This window comes from Triticum aestivum, chromosome 4A, assembly GCF_018294505.1.
Source record: "Triticum aestivum cultivar Chinese Spring chromosome 4A, IWGSC CS RefSeq v2.1, whole genome shotgun sequence".
NCBI classification, from domain to species: Eukaryota; Viridiplantae; Streptophyta; class Magnoliopsida; order Poales; family Poaceae; genus Triticum; species Triticum aestivum.
The window spans coordinates 609,096,379-609,116,561 of NC_057803.1; the positions used below are offsets into that span (position 1 = coordinate 609,096,379).

General features: G+C 48.9%; 1 protein-coding gene and 1 pseudogene across 1 annotated transcript; both read right to left on the reverse strand.

The window, feature by feature from the left end:
• Positions 1-2,577: 2,577 nt before the first annotated feature.
• On the reverse strand, positions 2,578-6,357 carry LOC123084048 (disease resistance protein RPP8-like). The gene is made up of 3 exons (XM_044505851.1): positions 6,187-6,357; positions 5,942-6,045; positions 2,578-5,812 (listed from the first exon to the last, which is right to left on the reverse strand). The coding sequence occupies exon 3, from the start codon at positions 5,785-5,787 to the stop codon at positions 2,578-2,580; it is 3,210 nt and encodes a 1,069-aa protein (XP_044361786.1). The 5' UTR covers positions 5,788-5,812; positions 5,942-6,045; positions 6,187-6,357.
• A 6,142-nt stretch (positions 6,358-12,499) lies between these two features.
• On the reverse strand, positions 12,500-16,655 carry LOC123082580 (uncharacterized; annotated as a pseudogene).
• Positions 16,656-20,183: the final 3,528 nt, after the last annotated feature.

Consider the following 20,183-nt stretch of genomic DNA (forward strand, 5'->3'; position numbering starts at 1 on the left):
TAATTTGAGACCAGTAGTAGCTGTGAGTTTTCCTTGTTAAATGATATTCATGTGTTATTGAATGTTTGTTCACGCTCCCTTACAATAGACCGGGTGTGAAGTGCCATTTTTTTTTCCTTTTTCTGTTTTGCATGCTACAGCTAGTCATGCACTATTACCGTGCTTGCAAATGCCATGATATCTTTGTCCTATCTATCTCTACTCTTATAAAAAACAGAATTGGTGATGATGGTGTGCCTGCCATCCTGCAATATAGGTCGTTCGATTTATATCTGACGGATAGGAAGGAAACTATAACAATTTTGCAAAAAGATACCCATATCCCTCTCCACATTTGCAAATAAGACCTTCCTTCGTTCATCATTTTCTCTCACAAGATAAACTACTCATATAAATGCATCTTGATGTTCCATGCAACACATGGGCATCTTGCTAGTAAGATTATAACTCGCTAGCTCTCTCAATGCAAGGTTATGCTGGAAAAGGAGTTGCCAACATGTCCAGTGTTTGAGAGCCTCATAACTCTGGAAATCGGGAAATGGCATCTGACCAAGGACCTCTACGCTGTGCTCCGCTTCCTCCAGCTTTCACCGAGGCTAGAAAAGCTCAAGCTGGTGCATAAATCTGTACGCCTTATTCTGCAGGTAGCTAGGATTATCGCACTAGTATAAGAATGTTCACTAAAGGGCACCCTTTATGTTCCTTGTTTGTGTCTTAGTATGGAGGAGGAGCCGCACACGGTCGTCAACCAACTGATGGAATGACCTTCTAGTGTCCACTCCTCGAGAGCGTCATCATACAGTGCTTTGAGGGGGATGAAGGGATCGACATGCTAGGGAATGTCATTGTTCTGGTGAAAAAGAAGTATGGCAGCCCAGAGGAGGTGAATGTTACTTTCTGTAAGTATATCAAGAAGAGGGCCCTGGAGGATAAGATGTGTGCCGGGAGCGAGGAACCGACGAAGAAGGCGAGACGCTGCTGAGAATCTGAAGATGGTGAACTCCAGAGACTGCCTTTGTGGAGGATGGGCATCCACAGATCACAAGCATGAACCGTGATGATTCTGGGAGCTGCTTACTCAGCCATCCTCTTTCCTTTTGTTGTGGCGTCGAACTTGCTTCGTCTCTGGTCTTTCCTTCTGTTCCGAGACTCGTGTCAGGTTGCTCTACTGATTTAGAACTCTTGTAGTTGTACGGGTGTACCCTATATTTGGACAGTGTGTTCTCTCTCTGTCTTATACGCAGGGTCAGTTTGGTGCCAACTAATCTGTGAAGAAGAGCAGCTAAACGGTTATAGGTGTGCTGCTATGGCTATGGTCTGGAATGCAGAATTGCAGATATTGTGCAGCTCCGTATTGCAGAATTGCATCTATCAAAGGCCTCTGTTCCTGCTGCTTTACTGTTTATCAACACACATTGTACTGTATGTTTGCATGCTGTGAATGCTGAGTGAGCTCTGTTTCATCTCTTAGCCAGTAGTGTCATGTTTCCGCATACTGTCTTTCGTTGTCAATGCATTGCACACTGAATTTTCTGAGGCTCAATTTGGTACCGGCTGAGACTGAATCGCTTCTTCCTTACTGTCTCTCTGGTGTCTCTGAATTGAAGCACAAGTCGCAATATTTAGTATAGCACATTTGACCGCCGATTATATCTAGGGCTTCTTTTCGAGCCTTGGAATAGATGCGGTCGAGGGAGAAAGGAAGGCGTGGCATTTCATCTCTGTATCGGAATTTATCCAGTCCCATTTTGTGGATTACCAATGGATAGCCAGAAGTACGGCAGGAACTTCGTGGCTAACACGGCCTCACCATGCACCTCACCCATACACAGTGTATATGGCGTGCCAAGGGAAACACATGAACTTAAGTCACTGATGAAACAAAGCTGAATTTAAGAGCTCTGCCTTCGCAGTGTTTGTTCTGCAAGGTGCATTTGATTTGTTCCACTTTAAATTATTCATATTATTACGCCCTTTGCATGGATGAGAGTTGCAACACGCATTCGCGTACGCCAGTTTAGTTTCTGATGCAAGTTTCTCTTTGCTCGCTGTTCCATGGGAACGCCGTGTTGAAGACAAACAGTTTCCTCGCTTAGCCAGTGGCAAAAGAACCCGGAATGGTTGTTTCTGTATACTGACTGTGGATGCAAGCTTCAAGTAGAATTAATCGCACACAGTATTTACTTGACCAAGGGCAACCTATCCATGAGACAGAGAAGATGCTAATACTAACCCAAAAAAGAAAGAAAAAAACGAGAAAAAAGAGGCACTAGAACTTGGGGAAAGGGACACGACAAAAAACAACATCAAGGGACATCGTTGGAGCCAAACCGAATGCATGCAAAACCAGGTACACATAGAAACGTTAGTTTATAATATAGTGTCTTAATTAAAAATGGTAACAGATTGATAAATAATTGATATGGTCACAAAAAAATGTGACAACTTAAAAAAGAAGTTTTTTCAATGCATGAGCAGCATATATTATTGAATTACAGATTCTGAATAAAGATCATGGCACCCCCCTCCAAACACCACAAATTGAAGGAGAAAACATCCAGATAAACATCACTGGATTTACTTGAAATTGCAGGGCGGGGGCGCCTTGCCGGCGCCGCCACCACCAGGATTGTGCGGGAGCGCCTTGCCGGCGCCGCCGCCATCAGGATTGTGCGGGGGCGCCTTGTGCGGGGGTGCCTTGCCGGCGCCGCCGCCACAAGAATTGTGCGGGGGCGCCTTGTGCGGGGGCGACTTGCCGGCGTCGACGCCACCAGAATTGTGCGGGGGCGCCTTGCCGGCACCGCCACCACCAGGATTGTGCGGGGGCGCCTTGTGCGAGGGCACCTTACCGGCGCCGACGCCACCAGGATTGTGCGGGGGCGCCTTGCCGGCGCCGCCACCACCAGGATTGTGCGGGGGCGCCTTGCCGGCACCGCCGCCACCAGGATTGTGCGGGGGCGCCTTGTGCGAGGGCACCTTACCGGCGCCGACGCCACCAGGATTGTGCGGGGGTGCCTTGCCGGCGCCGCCGCCACCAGGATTGTGCGGGGGCGCCTTGCCGGTGCCGCCGCCACCAGGATTGTGCGGGGGCGCCTTGCCGATGCCGATGCCGCCGCCACCAGGATTGTGCGGGGGCACCTTACCAGCGCTGACGCCACCAGGATTGTGCGGGGACGCCTTACCGGCGCCGCTACCACCAGGATTGTGCGGGGGCGCCTTGCCGGCGCCGCCGCCACCAGGATTGTGCGGGGGCGCCTTGCCGATGCCGATGCCGCCGCCACCAGGATTGTGCGGGGGCACCTTACCAGCGCTGACGCCACCAGGATTGTGCGGGGACGCCTTACCGGCGCCGCTACCACCAGGATTGTGCGGGGGCGCCTTGCCGGCGCCGCCGCCACCAGGATTGTGCGGGGGCGCCTTGCCGATGCCGATGCCGCCGCCACCAGGATTGTGCGGGGGCGCCTTGCCGGCGCCGCCGCCACCAGGATTGTGCGGGGGCACCTTGCCGGCGCCGCCGCCACCAGGATTGTGCGGGGGCGCCTTGCCGATGCCGATGCCGCCGCCACCAGGATTGTGCGGGGGCACCTTACCAGCGCTGACGCCACCAGGATTGTGCGGGGACGCCTTACCGGCGCCGGCGCCACCAGGATTGTGCGGGGGCGCCTTGCCGGCGCCGCCGCCACCAGGATTGTGCGGGGGCGCCTTGCCGATGCCGATACCGCCGCCACCAGGATTGTGCGGGGGCGCCTTGCGGGCGCCGCCGCCACCAGGATTGTGCGAGGGCGCAGACTGCATCAGGGGTGCCGTCTTGGTTGCTTCATGGTTGATGTACAACAGAAGTAGCTTGGGAATTTGAGCAGGAGGGTGGTTCAGGGTGTTAGGAACACCTAGGTACCGCAGATGTGTGAGCTCACCGACAATATCAGGCACCTGAGTTATGGCTGTATCCGTCAAATCCAGTACCTTGACGTGCTTGAACTTTCTGAGTGTGCTGTTTGCCTGACGAATGTCACTCCAAGGCAAGGAAGGAGCTCCCTTGTCCGTGAAGACAATCAGTGTTCGCACCGGTCTGAATTCGTCCTCAGGTTTCACATTGCTCTCCACCAATGGAGGCCCTGGTTTGAGCTTCGCTAGGCAGCCGGCAGTCACAGATAAGTGGCGAACTGTTGCAGGGACGATTATTTCCGATGATGAGCCGTTGCTAATGCTCCTACAGTCATCGCCAGACACCTGGCGTATCATGGAATGGATGTGCACATGGATCACATAGAGGCCATCCGTGTCAATCTTGAATAAGGACCGATCCACGAGATCCTTAAAATAGCCTTTCGCCACACTCTCCATGGCCAGCAGCTTCTGGTCAGCCAGCATGTGTTGTTTCACTTGCGTGTCGTCAATGAAACCGTGAGCTATCCACATCTTGGTTAACTTTTCAGGATGGAACTTCCAATTATATGGGAACACGCTGCAGAATGCCAGGCAGCTCTGTAAGTGCAGTGGTAGGTTATGGTAGGTGAATAGATGTTCTTCATACAGGCCTTTGATGTGATTCTTGTCGTCGAGTTCACCTAGGATGATTTGCTCCTGAATCTTAATATTTGCTTCCTTGAGCTCGTGAACAAGACTGAGAGCTGCTCGTGGGGATCCCTTCAACTTGTCAATCCGTTGCACAAGCTCTTGGGGAGGTTGGTCAGATTTCGCAGTGTGTTTGAGCAGCTCTTTCATTGGGTCTTGGCTGATCCCATCCAGGACGATTGTTTCATCTGCCTTGAGTGTTGTGGAGCAAACCTTGTCTCGAGTGGTCATTACAACTTTGCAACTTTTAAGGCTCCTCAGCATGGCCAGCACACTGGCCCATGCCTCATTTCTCTGAGTCCGGCTGATCCGCTGCGTGTGGCAGCTGGTCGACCCAGCAAATCCGTCCTCGTGCTGCCATACATCATCAAGCACGACCAAACAAGGTTTTGGTAGTTTGATCAACCCTGAGGTTTTGGACAGACCTTTAACCACGGACTCTAGCGCAGCAACGGTGTCCATTATTGGAGCACGGATTGGGGCGCCAGACTTGTTGATGGGCGACTGGCATATCTCTGTCAGAAGCTCAATTTGATCCAATTTGTTGCAGACGTGCGCCCATATGCGCACCTCCAACCCACGCTCATTAGCATCAAATACCTGGCGAGCAAGGTGAGTCTTCCCCATCCCTCCATGGCCTATGATGGCTATAACCTTATTCTGCTCGCCTTTCAGCAGATTCTGTAGCTGGTGACGCTCGTCGGCGTACCCGAAGAAACCATTCCCGGGATTTGCTTGTGACGGGCCTCTACGGAGGATGGGAGAACCATGAACAATGTTGGGATTGCTGTCTGAATTCTTTAGCAACTTCCGCGTCCTCACGCCAAGTCCGCCTAGCTTCTCCACCACTTCCTCCAGCCGACTAGGTGAGTCTTTGGTCCCAGTAAATTGCTGCACAAACTCACAAGAAAGACGATTGTTCTTTAGACTCTCGTACAGGTCCAGAATCTCCTCCGCTTCATAAATGGCACGCTTGAGCCGCCACAGATGATCCAAGGCCTCCTCTGTCCCCTTGATGAAACATAGCCCGACTTGGTCAACAATCACCCTGATGCCATCAAGATGGTCGGCCAGCTCCTTCAGCTTGGGAGTGACATTCTTGAGCGATTTGTTCTCCTCGTCTATGTATTTGCGTACCGCCTTGATGGACTTGCTGAGGAACGGCGTGACGAACCACCCTATCAACGAGACGCTAACAGCATTTGTGACCATGCTGCTACTGGTATGGTATGGTATGCTAAGAACAAAAAAAGGAGATACTATGTGAGATACTACGTAAGAACAAAAATACAGTACTACATATTTCCATCGAAAAAAAGTACAGTACTACATATTAGCAGAGGATAAAGATTACAACAAGTGTCACCTGATAATTTTGTGCTGTGCTCGATAGATCGGCTGCAAATCGATCAAAAAAACACCAAGCCACCAACCAACCAAACTGCAACAGCTTCTGCTACCCGGGTCGCCCTGACAATTTCGCAAACATCGGTAAGAAAACGAGAGATCTACGTGGGAGCGGGACTCATGGATTAGCTACTCAATTACTAGCAGAGGTTGCTTAACTAATACTACGTACAAGAACCACCGGACGGACTCAAGAAAACTCACCTGCGAATTCGATTCAACGTAAGACGATGCCGCATATATACTAGTAGCTAGTATGGTTGCTTGATCCGGGCTCACACCATACAGATCTCTTCATCCTGTCATGCTACTGAGAGAGATCCAAACTGCTATGAAAGGACGTGGAAAGCGGGGGGTGGAAGCAAGATGTCCTCGATGAGCAGTAATAAGTCAACCAACGGAAGGCATCGGGGGCTACATCTACATCTACATCTGCATCTGCATCACGTGCTCTACTCTGCTCTGCTCTTTTTTATTATTAATATTATTTTATATGGATCATATTAGAGCATCTACGGCCGCATACACATGATCCAGCCCCTCAAACGTCTGCGGACAGTAATCGGTCATCGTCCATGGTCTTCGTGCGATGTCACCGGTCTACCTGTGGTCGGTCATCCACGATATGGCCATCGACAAGTTTCGGAATTCTCCTTCAGAGGAAAACAAGGACTGACGCATATGGCGCTCCTTGGACACCTTGATTGGAGAGGGGCCGGTCATGTGTGCCCGGAACATCAGCCTAACCGACTTCTTTGGCTATATCACGAAGATCTGGGTTTTTCCCGTCAAGACTGGACACGAGCTCATGTAAGCCTGGTGGTATGTGACTTGCAGTAGCGGACTCCGTAAGTGGGGGCAGCAACGCTGGTTGACTTCTTTGATGATGGTGCTCCTCGAATACCACGAATCATGATTTTCATGGTGAAAACCTAAGGCCTGGCCTTTATTGGTTGTATCTAGCAATGACCTTATTGAAGGCATTGTTTTGGGAACGTGGTCTTTCTCCATGGTGAAAACCTAAGATCTTCGATCGGGCAATGACAACGCGTGTGTATTGTTTCCTTCTTGAATCCGTTGCTTTTGGACAACCTCCTTTTTAGACTGAGCGTTGTCTTTGATGGTGGTTAGAGTGTTGTTGCTGCTGCGGTGATTAATCACCGTGACGGGGTCTTTTTTAATTTTTATTTTCTTTTTTGGATGTGTGCATCATGGATGTCTTTAGACATCTTGTCAGTGTAGAGGCTGGGTGTAATTGGTATCTGTGCGCTATTAATATATTCCCTTTATAAAAAAATCTTTGACATCGTTTTCTTGTCGAGGCATCATCGTTGTTGTCTCGTCATAAAGATTTGGGTCCCCGAATAAGACGATGTCGATGTCTTCGATGTCGTTCTCCCTTCTAGGGGCATCGTTCTGGAGAAGGTGTTGGCTGGAGTGGCCCTGAGGTGGAACAGTGTTCCATCTACCAGAACAATGGTCTTGGCGTAGTGGGGCTCGGCGATGAACGCGGCTTCAGAGTGCGCGCGGGATGGTGTTGTTGTGTGGTGTCATGATGGTGTCTGACTGCAGAAGGGCCTGGCAAGGTCAATGCATTGACAGCGGAAGGTGGTGGCCGTGGATTCTAGAGCATGCACATGTGGTGCACGATACAGGTTAGCTATATCGGTTGGTGCTATGGGCTTGTCCTTAGATAGCTTGATGAGTCCGCTGCATTAGATGGTGTGCGTTGGTGTGAGATCAGGACACATCATAAGCTTGTGGGTATTGCAATAGAGATCACCAGATAGGTAGATCTTGGTTGTCCGTATTTTTTTAGGGGACGAGGCAAGTCAAACGCTTCATTTGATATAGAAGAGGGGAGAGAGGCTCTCGCGTCGCCCTGAGTGAGCGACTCGGGGGCGACCAAACCCTAGCCTCCCGAGCCCTCTCTCTCCTTCGCCTCCCCTTCCCCGCTGCCACCTGAGGGCGCCGCCGGCCGCCGTGCGCCCCCCGTAAAGGTGGTGGCGAGGCCCTGCTGCCCTGCATCCGCGCAGGGAGCTCTGGTTGCCGGGGCGGCGGCCCTGGATCTGGTGGGCGGCGCCGCTCTCTCCGGTGGAGGGCGCTGCGGGTGCTGGCCATCCCTCTGGCCGTGCGGGCGGCGGTTGGACGGCGGAGGTGCCTCGTTGTCGCGGGCTGCTCCGGTGGCTCCGCCAGATCGGATCTCTGGCCCCTTCGTCTGCTCCGCATCCCCTCACCGGTCTGGATTCATCGCGTCTGTGCTGCAAGATCTGGCACCTCAGGTGCGGTGGAGGAAGCTTGGAACGGGGGAATCCCCTGGTCGATTCCGCATCGACCTCGACGACGGCGGTGCATCGGCTCCGAATCCCCTCCTGAGGGCGCGTTGAGTTTCCCTCCCTCCACCTCCCCCTCCCCTGTTTCCCCCAGGTGAAAATCTAGGCTTTGGCCGGCCGTCGACGACGCTCCATCGTCGTGGTCCTCCTTGGAGGCGTCGGCTAGGGGTAGGGGTAGGGGTTGGGTTGGGTTGGGTGCCTGCAGTTCTTGGTTGGTGGCGGCTGCGGTGTAGTGCTTGCTCGGGTTTCCGGCGGTGGTGGAGATGAGGTGTTGTGCCCTGCTATCCTTCAGTGGTTGCTGCCCTGCAGTGCTCGTGCTCCGCTGGCCGGTTTACAGCATTCCCGTGTTGTGGCACGGCTTGGATGTAGAGGAGATTGGTTCTCCTCTCTAGCATTTGCACGCCCGGGTTGTGGCACATCCAATGTTTTCCTCCCTGCAGGCACGCTCCTCCTCTACACTGCTTGCTCGGTGCCCCGTGGATGTCTCTGTACTCATTGTTCTGGTCTGCGATGTACCTCCGGCAGCTTGGTCTTGTTTGCTTTGTACTGGCAAGTTTGCACTTTGGTCTGTCGAAGTATGATCTCACTTGTAATCTTTCTGTTTTTCTCCAAGCTTTGCCTTGTAATAATCAGCACCATGTATCCTAGCCGGTTGATGGCTTCATTAATTTGAAGTCGGGCTTTATGCCTTTCATCTAAAAAAAGAAGAGGGGAGAGAATGAACGATTTGGTTTGCTATAAGATCTCACGGATCCCCCCCCCCCCCCCCCGCCCCCCTGCCAACTCACCTCTAGCGGACCAGCCCAAAAACAGCATTGCCTTGAAGAATAAAAAAAAGACAATGTTGTAGGCCCTAAAACTACTCCTATCTCAAGGCCTAAAAATGCACTGGACCGAAAAAAACACTCCCTGAAAATAATATGGAAATCACAAAAAACACTGCCTGGAAATAATCTAGGAAATTCATGCACTAATGAACTAAGCTACCTTATATTTATGAAAAATAAAATTTACATTACATAAAATTTCATGATTTGCCATGATGTTCAAACACACTTCATGATAATCGAGTGTGAAAAAATGCTATGATATTATGAAAAAAATGGACATATAGGATAAAACAAAGATATTTCTAACAAATTTGCCATTGGACATGTATAAATAAACTATAAGCAATGTCATATCAATAGAACCAATTTTCTTAAGTTTGCCATCTTTCAATACACAAAATTACATGCTTTTACTTACACGCTGCCAACAAAAAGTAAAAAACATGGGAAAAATTGCCATGACACAATTAGAAATTTGCCATTGTATACTCGATGAAATTTTCATAGAATATGTATAAAAAAATCCATGGTACAGAAACATATACACATGAAAAAAATGCCATGGACCATGGCAATATTTAATGGAAAAATATTATATATATCATGCAAAACTTAACTGAAAAACTTTTGCACTTGCAATCTAGGTTTTGTTTGAGAAAAGGTTTTGTGTTTTATCATGGCAAAAATCAAGAGGTGTTGACAACATGATATATGGTGATATGGCAAATTTTGTAATGATTTTTCCCATGGCACAAAATTGTGTTAGTGACACAACAAAAGTTACAGGATTTTGCCATGGCAAAAATTATGTTGGTGAAATGGCAGAAATTGTAAGGTTTTTTCCATTGCAAAAAGATTGTTTGTGACATGGCAAAAGCTAAGGATTTTTCTCATGACAAAAAAATTGTTGTGTAGGCTACATGGCAAAATAATCGATTTGATGCATTGCAAAGATTTTAAAGTTTTTTTCCATGGAAAAAATATTTAACAAATTATGAACTGTAAAATGATATTTGTCATGTGAAACATCTTAAAATTTTGCCATGGAAGTTGTAGAAAAAGAAAAATGTCAGACTTGCCATCTAAGTAGTCCACATGATGGAAATGTGGAATATCATTGCACATTCACATGACCTAAAAAGTTACAATATTTGTCATGTAAGTTTTTTTTTTGATAAAGGGAATATATTAATATCAAGCGGATATCAATTACACCTGGCCTCTGCAACAACATAATGTCTAGAGCTAGTCGAGACATCAAGGATGCACACAGCCAAAAGAAAAAAAACGCCGAACGGATCAGCGAAATAGGAGGAAGTACCACCACCAGAGGCCACACCCGGACTGCAAAAAAGGTTCTCCAAGAACGACGCCTCCTTCATCACTTGAAATCTCGCCTCCTTCATCACTTGAAATCTCGAAGTCAACATGAGCCATCAAGATCCACTCATGGTGCCGACATTCCGACAAATCGGAGTGTCATAGGTCTGCATGTAATGTCCCTCCTGAGCACGTTGTTGGGGACAATCACTCTTGGTGCCCGACGGCCCATGTGTTGCGGCAGCTGATTTCCGGCAACTCCATGGATTCCTTTGGCACCCACGAACTTACTCCGGTCACAACTCTACGTCACGTGGACCAGACGCACGTCCGCGAGTGGATATCACCCGGTGGTCCATGTGCTATGGCGGCAGATTACCGGGGACACCACGGACTCCACAGAACTCACGAACTCGATCCGGTCGCAACATGGCGTCGCGTGGACCATACCCACGTCCATGAGCTACTGCCGGTGCTCTGATGATCTGACCGCCACCATCTTGTGTCGTCGGCCTCATGAACCGGCCGCCGTCATCCTGTGTGGCTGCCCTCATGATCAGGCCGCCGCATTCATCCGTCGTGGCCTACCGATCTGGCAAGTCGGTTGCCTTCCGATCTGGACGTGGGAGCTGGATGCACGTCTAGAACAGCAAGCCACCAAGGATTTGCATGCAGATCTGGATGCATCCTGCCCCATGTATATGCAGCGCCGGGCTATGATTGCGCGCAGACTTGACCCGTAGACGGCTGCGGACGGAGTGCAAGCCTAGATCAGATCGCAGACGATGGGATCGGTGAAGAGTGCGCAGGCAATAAAAAAGAAACAGGCAGGAGCGCCCCGCCGCCGCCGTCCGCCGTGGGACGACCTCCTCCGGCGGCGGGGGGGGGGGGGGGAGGAAGGTCAGCGAGGGGTGGCCGGTGGCTGGGGCGGTAGGGTTCCCCCGAGTCGCCCGGAGCGGACGACGCTAGGGACGATTTGTCATGTAAGTGAACTAAAAAATTCCATGTTGTAAGAATGTTTAACCTACAAACTGTCATGTCACTGCTAGAGAACATGTGCAAAAAGATGCCATATATTGTAGTTGTATGGCAAAAGTATAGAATTTTTAAAAAATCTCGCATCACAAAAATATTATAACTTTGAAAAATTGCTATGGAGAATTGTAGAGAGATAATAATTCTAAGTAGTTATGAGAAAGCTACCATGGAAAATTGTAGAGAGAAAATAATTCTAAGTTGTTATCAGTAAGTTGCCATGGCAGCTTGTAGAGAGACAATAGCAATCATGTCAAAAACATCAAAGGGAGCGTATGAATATTCTCCATCAATATATAGAAATTCAAATTTAAATGCAATTGGTGTATGGAGAATTTAATTCAAATTAAGAGATAGGGGGCACATCAGTAGCCCTAATATGAATCTTCGCCATCAATAATCTAGAACCTTCAAATATGAACTAGTTGAGCCTTGTTGAGAAATCTAGAACTAGAAATACTTGCCGACGCTGGACGAAGATGACGGCGCAACCGGCCTTGATAAAATTACCTTCACGCACTACAAGGGCGTGTTTGGTTACATTTCCAATCGAGCCTGGCTCTAGTGAGCCAGTTTGAGGGGATGCAAGCAAAAAGACCCCCGATGTACATAGTTTGGTTGCCTGCATGTACCTAGTTACATGAGACAACCAATTTTGACCCGGCGTTTGGTTGCCCGCATTGCATTAGGCGCACATATGACATGGTGTTTTATTGCAACCTGCATAAGGTGTTGTCGCCACTTCTAACTAGTGGTGAGCTTACCACACACAATCTGAATATGTAGTGTCAGCAAGTTGAACAAATGACAGTTCATTCTAACTACTATCAAATGATAGTTCAAATTATTAAGAGCCATTGGCTAAATAGGGGATAGTTCATCGGTGTTGCTGCTACCAGATCTTCCTCTTCCTCTTCCTCTGCTTCTGCTTCTGCTTCTGCTACTGCTTCTTCTTCTTCCTCCTCCTGCTCTTCTTCAAATCCTGCACTGACCTCTGTTAAGCCACATTGCCTCTTCCCACTCCAACCTTTTGTTCTTCCAAGTGTCATTGTCAAATGCCTCCACACCATGGCCGGAGCTAACAACATCGTTAGGCTCGACCTCTTCCTCCTCAGGAACGTGTTCATCAAAGCCCCACTGGAGGATCCAGTTATGCAGAATGCAACAAGTAAGAACAAGCTTAACCTGAGTGGAGTATGGGTGGAATGGCTTCTGATCCAGGATCTTAAACATATTCTCCAAAGCTCCAAATGCCCTCTCAACAGTTACTCTAAGGCTGGAGTGTCTGAGATTAAACAGCTCATGTGCAGTCCTAGGATAGTTCCTACCAGAGAACTCGTTTAGATGGTACCTGGTTTTCCTGAAGAGTGGAAGAATACCCGGCCAACATGCATAGCTAGCATCTCCAAGGTAGAACTTGCCGTCGGGGATGTTGATCCCATCAGGTCGACTCATGATGTCACTGAGAATGTTAGCATCATGCGCTGGCCCCTCCCAGCCAGCCAGCACATATGTGAACTTCAGATCAAAATCAACAGCAGCAAGCACATTCTGGCTTGTGTAGTGCTTCATCCCCCTATATGCTGCATAGTGTGACCTAGGAACTCTGGTGACATGAGTACCATCTATTGCCCCAATGCAATCCTGGAAATGGCATCACAAGCCCGTGTTAGTGCTCAACTTGAACAGTACAAGCATATCAAGCCATGAAAAGTGTGTATTGTGAATGCTCACCTTGAAGTATGAATACCATCTTGGGCTTCTGCGAATCTTGGGTGGAGTCCAGCCAGATGGTCTCCTGATCATCTCTCCTCTAAGCTCCCCAAAAGCAAAAAGCACCTGCTTGAAGTACCTAGACACTAGTAGAAAACAGGGCTTTCGTTCGGGCCAGATAAGCCCATTAGTCCCGGTTCAGTCACGAACCGGGACTAATGTGAGCATTGGTCCCGGTTCGTGCGGCTAAAGGCATTAGTCATGGTTCAAATGAGCCCTTTAGTCCCGATTTGAGACACGAACCGAGACTAAAGGGTGCGATGCCCTTTAGTCCCGGTTCGTATCTCAAACCGGAACTAAAGATTAGACCTTTAGTCCCAATTTGTGACACGAACCGGGACTAAAGGGTGCAATGCCCTTTAGTCCCGGTTCGAGTCTCAAACCGGGACTAAAGGTCCCATTTTCAAACTCTACCCCCCCTGTGGATCGCCTTTTCAGTTTTGTAAAAAGCAAAAGAAAATGATAAAAACTTCAAAAAATAAAATCCTTCGAGATGTAGTTATATTACTACATCTACTAGTTAGGAAAATTTAAAAACTTAAATTTGGACATGTTTTGCAAAAAGTGTAGGCAAAATGTAAAACGGCTATAACTTTTGCATACGATGTCGGAAAAAAACATATAATATATCAAAATGTTTGGCACGAAAATCCGCATTCAATTTTGATTGCCTACGGCCTATTTGCAAACTTTTAGAATCCTCAATTTCTAAAAGGAAAAAAAGTTATGCTCAAATTTTAGTTTTTTTTTGAATTTTGGTTAAATCAGGTCATACTTTGGTCAAAATACTTATTCAAGAAGTATTAGTGTTACTAAATAATTATTCAAAAATATTAGTGTTACTAAATAATTATTACAGTTTTTTTGAATTTTGGTCAAATCTGGTCAAACTATGGTCAAACTACTTATTCAAGAAATATTAGTGTTACTACATAATTATTCAAGAATATTAGTGTGACTAAATAACTATTTCAATTTTTTGAATTTTGGTCAAATTTGGTCAAACTATGGTCAAACAATGGTCAAACTACTTATTTAAGAAATATTAGTGTTACTAAATAATTATTGTTTTTTAGAATAATAGTTTCAAACTCAAACAGTGAAACGTGTGACTTCATGCTGAAGCTAAACTCCTGAGGGTTAATAGGATTGACATCTTACTATTGTCAGGAAAACAACAAGTGCAGACTTGGAAACGAGGGGGGATAGAACTAGGAAGTTAAGCGTGCTCAGGCTGGAGTAGTGAGAGGATGGGTGACCGATTGGGAAGTTAGATGATTTGGAATGATGAGGGGTGATTAGAGATTAGAGGTTAAATGGAGCAGTGATGAGGGGTGATTCGATATTAAATTGGAAAATAATTCAGAAATTTGAAAATCGAAATTAAAAAAACATTTTTTCTCGTAAAAATACCTTTAGTCCCGGTTGGTGTTACCAACTAGGACTAAAGGTGTAGCTCCAGACAGCGGCCACGTGGACGGCCTTTAGTCCCGGTTCGTGTAAGAACCGAGACTAAAGGGGGAGGCTTTAGTAACGACCCTTTAGTTCCAGAACCGGGACTAAAGGCCCTCTAGAACCGGGACAAATGGCCCTTTTTCTACTAGTGGGACATGGTCTCCATTGATCTCATGAACGTGTTGCGAATGACCCCGAACCTCTGGTTATGGCCAACAACGATACGTCCCCGTCGTATCTACTTTTCCAAACACTTTTGCCCTTCTTTTGGACTCTAACTTGCATGATTTGAATGGAACTAACCCGGACTGACGTTGTTTTCAGCAGAATTGCCATGGTGTTATTTTTCTGCAGAAATAAAAGTTCTCGGAATGACCTGAAAATCAACGGAGATTATTTTTGGAATATATAAAAAATACTGGAAGAAGAATCCACGTCAGGGGGCCCACACCCTGTCCACGAGGGTGGGGGCGCGCCCCCTGCCTCGTGGGCTCCCTGACGCTCCACCGACCTCAACTCCAACTCCATATATTCGTGTTCGGGGAGAAAAAAATCAGAGAGAAGGATTCATCGCGTTTTACGATACGGAGCCGCCGCCGAACCCTAAACTCTCTCGGGAGGGCTGATCTGGAGTCCGTTCGGGGCTCCGGAGAGGGGAATCCATCGCCATCGTCATCATCAACCTTCCTCCATCACCAATTTCATGATGATCACCGTGGTGCGTGAGTAATTCCATCATAGGCTTGCTAGACAGTGGTGGTTTGGATGAGATTTATCATGTAATCGAGTTAGTTTTGTTAGGGTTTGATCCCTAGTATCCACTATGTTATGAGATTGATGTTGATATGACTTTGCTATGCTTAATGCTTGTCACTAGGGCCCGAGTGCCATGATTTCATATCTGAACCTATTATGTTTTCATGAATATATGTGAGTTCTTGATCCTATCTTGCAAGTCTATAGTCACCTATTATGTGTTATAATCTGTTAACCCCGAAGTGACAATAATCGGGACCATTACCAGTGATGACCGTAGTTTGAGGAGTTCATGTATTCACTATGTGTTAATGCTTTGGTCCGATACTCTATTAAAAGGAGGCCTTAATATCCCTTAGTTTCCAATTGGACCCCGCTGCCACGGGAGGGTAGGACAAAAGATGTCATGCAAGTTCTTTTCCATAAGCACGTATGACTATATTCGGAATACATGCCTACATTACATTGATGAACTGGAGCTGGTTCTGTGTCACCCTATGTTATAATTATTGCATGATCGATCGCATCCAACATAATTCTCCATCACCGATCCAATGCCTACGAGCTTTTCATATATTGTTCTTCGCTTATTTACTCTTCCGTTGCTACTGTTACAATCACTATAAAACCAAAAATATTACTTTTGCTACCGTTACCACTACTATCATATTACTTTGCTACTAAACACTTTGCTGCAGATATTAAGTTTCCAGGTGTGGTTGAATTGACAACTCAGCTGCTAATACTTGAGAATATTCTTTGGCTCCCCTTGTGTCGAATCAATAAAATTGGGTTGAATACTCTACCCTCGAAAACTGTTGTGATCCCCTATACTTGTGGGTTATCAAACAACATGGAGGAACATGGCCACTTGCTCTTCCACACTGGTGTTGATGTTATCTTGTAGCAGCCCCCTGCTCCTGAAGGTCTCGACAAGCCTAGCAAATGGTGTTCTTTTCATTCGAAGCATCCACAGAGCCTCGACGTCATTGCAGTTTTAGATGTAGTTCAGATTTTGGATCCTCTCCTATTCCCGGATAAATAATGGACCATAGCGGATCAAAGGTCTCCCAGCACGACGAACAGCTCTCTGCTGCATGAACATGACCCATGCCTGAATCACACTAATTAGTGCTGCTGTCTGAATTAATAGCCTCATCCATGCATCCATAACCTAGTCAACATGGATGGTTCGTTTAGTGGGAAATCGATCCTACACCTAGCCTAACGACCTACCACCGACCTAACAAAGGGGGAGGGGTGCTGCTTACCGGCACCGGAGACGAGGACAGCGTAGGGGGAGCCATGGCACAGACAAGGTCGACCAGACGGTGGCCAACAACAAGGGGAGCACCAGATCCGCCGCAAACGCCGCCACCGCCTCTAGCGTAGATTTGAAATCGTAGCCGCCGCCAGTGGTGAGGCAGTAGGGAAGAAATGGGGGTAGTGGCTATGGGTGAGCGAGTGAAAGAAGGTGAGGCTAGATTTGGCGCCGGAACGGCGTGCCAGATTTCCATCTCCCGCCATCCCCCCTCGACCTAGCGTCGCACCCGCCTATGCGACCTCGTGCCGCACTTAGCCTGGCTCGCGAGACACTGCTGATCCAAGTGTTTCCAGCGAGCCAGGATCTGGGCTGCTGTCGGTGTCAAAACCGGCGGATCTCGGGTAGGGGGTCCCGAACTGTGCGTCTAGGTCGGATGGTGACAGGAGGCAGGGGACACGATGTTTTACCCAGGTTCGGGCCCTCTTGATGGAGGTAAAACCCTATGTCATGCTTGATTAATATTGATGATATGGGTAGTACAAGAGTAGATCTACTACGAGATCAAGGAGGCTAAACCCTAGAAGCTAGCCTATGGTATGATTGTCGTATATGGAGTTGATTTCCTATGGACTACAACCCTCCGGTTTATATAGACACCAGATAGGGTTAGGGTTACATAGAGTCGGTTACAATGGTAGGAGATCTTGAATATCTGCATCGCCAAGCTTGCCTTCCACGCCAAGGAAAGTCCCATCCGGACATGGGACGAAGTTTTCAATCTTGTATCTTCATAGTCCTGGAGTCCGGCTGAAGGTATAGTCCAGCTACCCGAACACCCCCTAATCCAGGACTCCCTCAGTAGCCCCTGAACCAGGCTTCAATGACGAGAGTCCGGCGCGCAAATCGTCTTCGGAATTGCAAGGCGGGTTCCTCCTCCAAGTCCTTCATAGAAGATTGTAAACACCAAGAGTAGTGTCCGGCTCTGCAAAATAAGCTTCCACATATTTCCATAGAGAGAATAATATTAACACAAATCAAATCTGCTGACGTATTCCGCAGTGGGTCATCACACTACGGCCAAGTCCTTTACTCGAATCATTTTTACTTTTCCACCTCAGCGTGTTTTGCAAGGCGGTTTCCTTGGCACGTCTTGTCAAAGCAGAGATCGTGTACCCCCCTTTACGGGATTCTCATCAATACGAACGTGGGTAACCCAACCGCCCCACTTATCACAGCGCTTGGGAGGCAAGCGAGTTTTACTAGGCAGGTGGGGACGCACAACCGCATCCGCCCATATAAGGGGATAAGGATCCACCTTTTTACCTACGCCTTCTTCCTCCTTTGCCCGTCCATCTCCTGCGCACCCGAGCTCCAGCGCCCAAGCCCGCACTTCCCACCTCAACCTTCTCCAGCAATGTCCGGAGCAGGAGGCAAGTGGATGGTCTCCTCCACCATGGAGGGCCAAGTCAAGAAGCTAAGGAAGGCCAGATACCTGTCCATGGACATCGCGCATCGGCTTCCCGAAAAGGGGCAGCTTCTCCCCACCCCAAGGCCCCATGAGGGGGTAGTATTTCTCCCCCACTTCCTCCGCGGACTGGGTTTTCCACTCCACCCATTTGTCCGGGGGCTCATGTTCTACTACGGCCTGGATTTCCACGATCTGGCCCCGAACTTCATCCTCAACATCTCAGTGTTTATCGTCGTGTGCGAGGCTTTTCTCCGCGTCCGCCCTCATTTCGGCCTCTGGCTCAAGACCTTCAACGTCAAGCCCAAGGTGGTGCGCGGCAGTCAGGCGGAGTGCGGAGGCGCCATGGCGGGCAAGATGGCCAATGTCCTATGGTTCGAGGGCTCTTTTGTGGAGACCCTAAAGGGATGGCAATCCGGGTGGTTTTACATCACCGAGCCGTGCGATCCGAAATGGACCGCAGCCCCCAAGTTTCGATCCGGACCCCCCATGCGGCTTGTGTCCTGGAAAGAGACGGGCCTGTCGTGGGGTGACGAAAAAGTGGTGACCGGATTGCAAACATGCATCCAGTCCCTGGTGAACAAGCCAGTCCGGCTTGTTAATGTAATCCAGGTTATGCTTGTCCGCCGGATCCTCCCGTGCCAACAACGGGATTTTAATCTGTGGGAGTTCGACCCGGCGCAGCATCAAACCCTCAATAGGCTCTTCGACACGACGTACGAAGACGCCTGGAAGATGCTATTCAAGGGCGCCGAGGCTCCCGCATCCGCTTCCGAGGACCGCGGATACAGCTCGCAGCGTCACGCTAGCGAGGTAAGCCATCTACACTTTTTACAGGATGTTAAGCTTTTTTCATAGTTTGACTCTATGCAAGATCTAAACTCACTTACCTTTGACAGGCTTGGCGGGCGATATCCGGACCGATTAACTGTCTGGCTCCGCTGCCCGAAGACCCAGCTCCAGCTCTACTAGTGAAGCCGCTGGCTCCGGCGCCTTATGTGGTGCCGGAGAAGAAGGCCAAGAAGAAGAAGGCCACGGGGACTCGAAAGATTTCCCGTAATATGGTGGTGTCGGACTCGTCATCCGACGAGTCCGAGACGCTCTCCTCCCGTGAAAACGAGGAGGAAGAAGAAACCTCTCCCCCTCCAGCGGGGGAAGGAAAGAAAAGGAAGGCCGCCCCAACGGGGGAGGCCGAAGGGTCCAGGAAGAGGAAGACCCCTTCGCCGGACTACTCCCCCGACGCCGAAGAGGACGAAGAGGAGTGGCCAGACAGGGCCAAGCGTCCGGCGAAATCGTAAGTTCGGATATCAGAGTAACTCATGACGTTCCTTTGTTGCACAGCTTTCCCTAATGTCGAATATAATTATGCAGCCCGCCCCGGGCCGGACTCGACGAGTCGTCGAGCGGCTCCCTAAATTCATCGGACGTGAACTCAGTTCCGCCCGCTGTCTCCCCCCGCACCGCGGACGACGCCGAAGGGGCGTCGCGACGAGCTCCGGGGCAGGAGGAGGTGGTCCTGGAGGAGCCACAAGGCGACCTCCCGGACCCCAGGAGTAAAGGGGACAAGACGCCCCAGGGCTCCAAGTCCGGCTTTGAGCCGGACACCGCACTGGAATCTAGAACAGTTCCGGACCGCGGTAGGCGAACTCCTTCCAAGAGGAGTAAGCCTTCTGAGCCGGCAGCCTCCGTCCAACCGGAGGTGCCGGCAATCTGCTGGAGGTGCTTGACGGCGCCTCCATCGACGAGGAGCACCGTACTATTATGAGTACGGTGATCCAGAAGGTTCAGTCCGCCAAGAGCGGACTGAGTGAAGCTTGCGCTAGCCTTCTAACAGGCTTCGAGGTAAGTAAAAAATATGTAAAAATATAACCGCATAGATAGTAGCCCCTGATGCTCTGTTTGGCGTTCGGAAAGAAAAGCCGAATAGAGGATCTATTAAATTTCGCAGGAGTCTAACAACAAAGAGTCAA

What these genes read in the sequence shown, in the direction of transcription:
- LOC123084048 (XM_044505851.1), bottom strand. Translation starts at nt 5,787, where the DNA reads ATGGTCACAAATGCTGTTAGCGTCTCGTTGATAGGGTGGTTCGTCACG.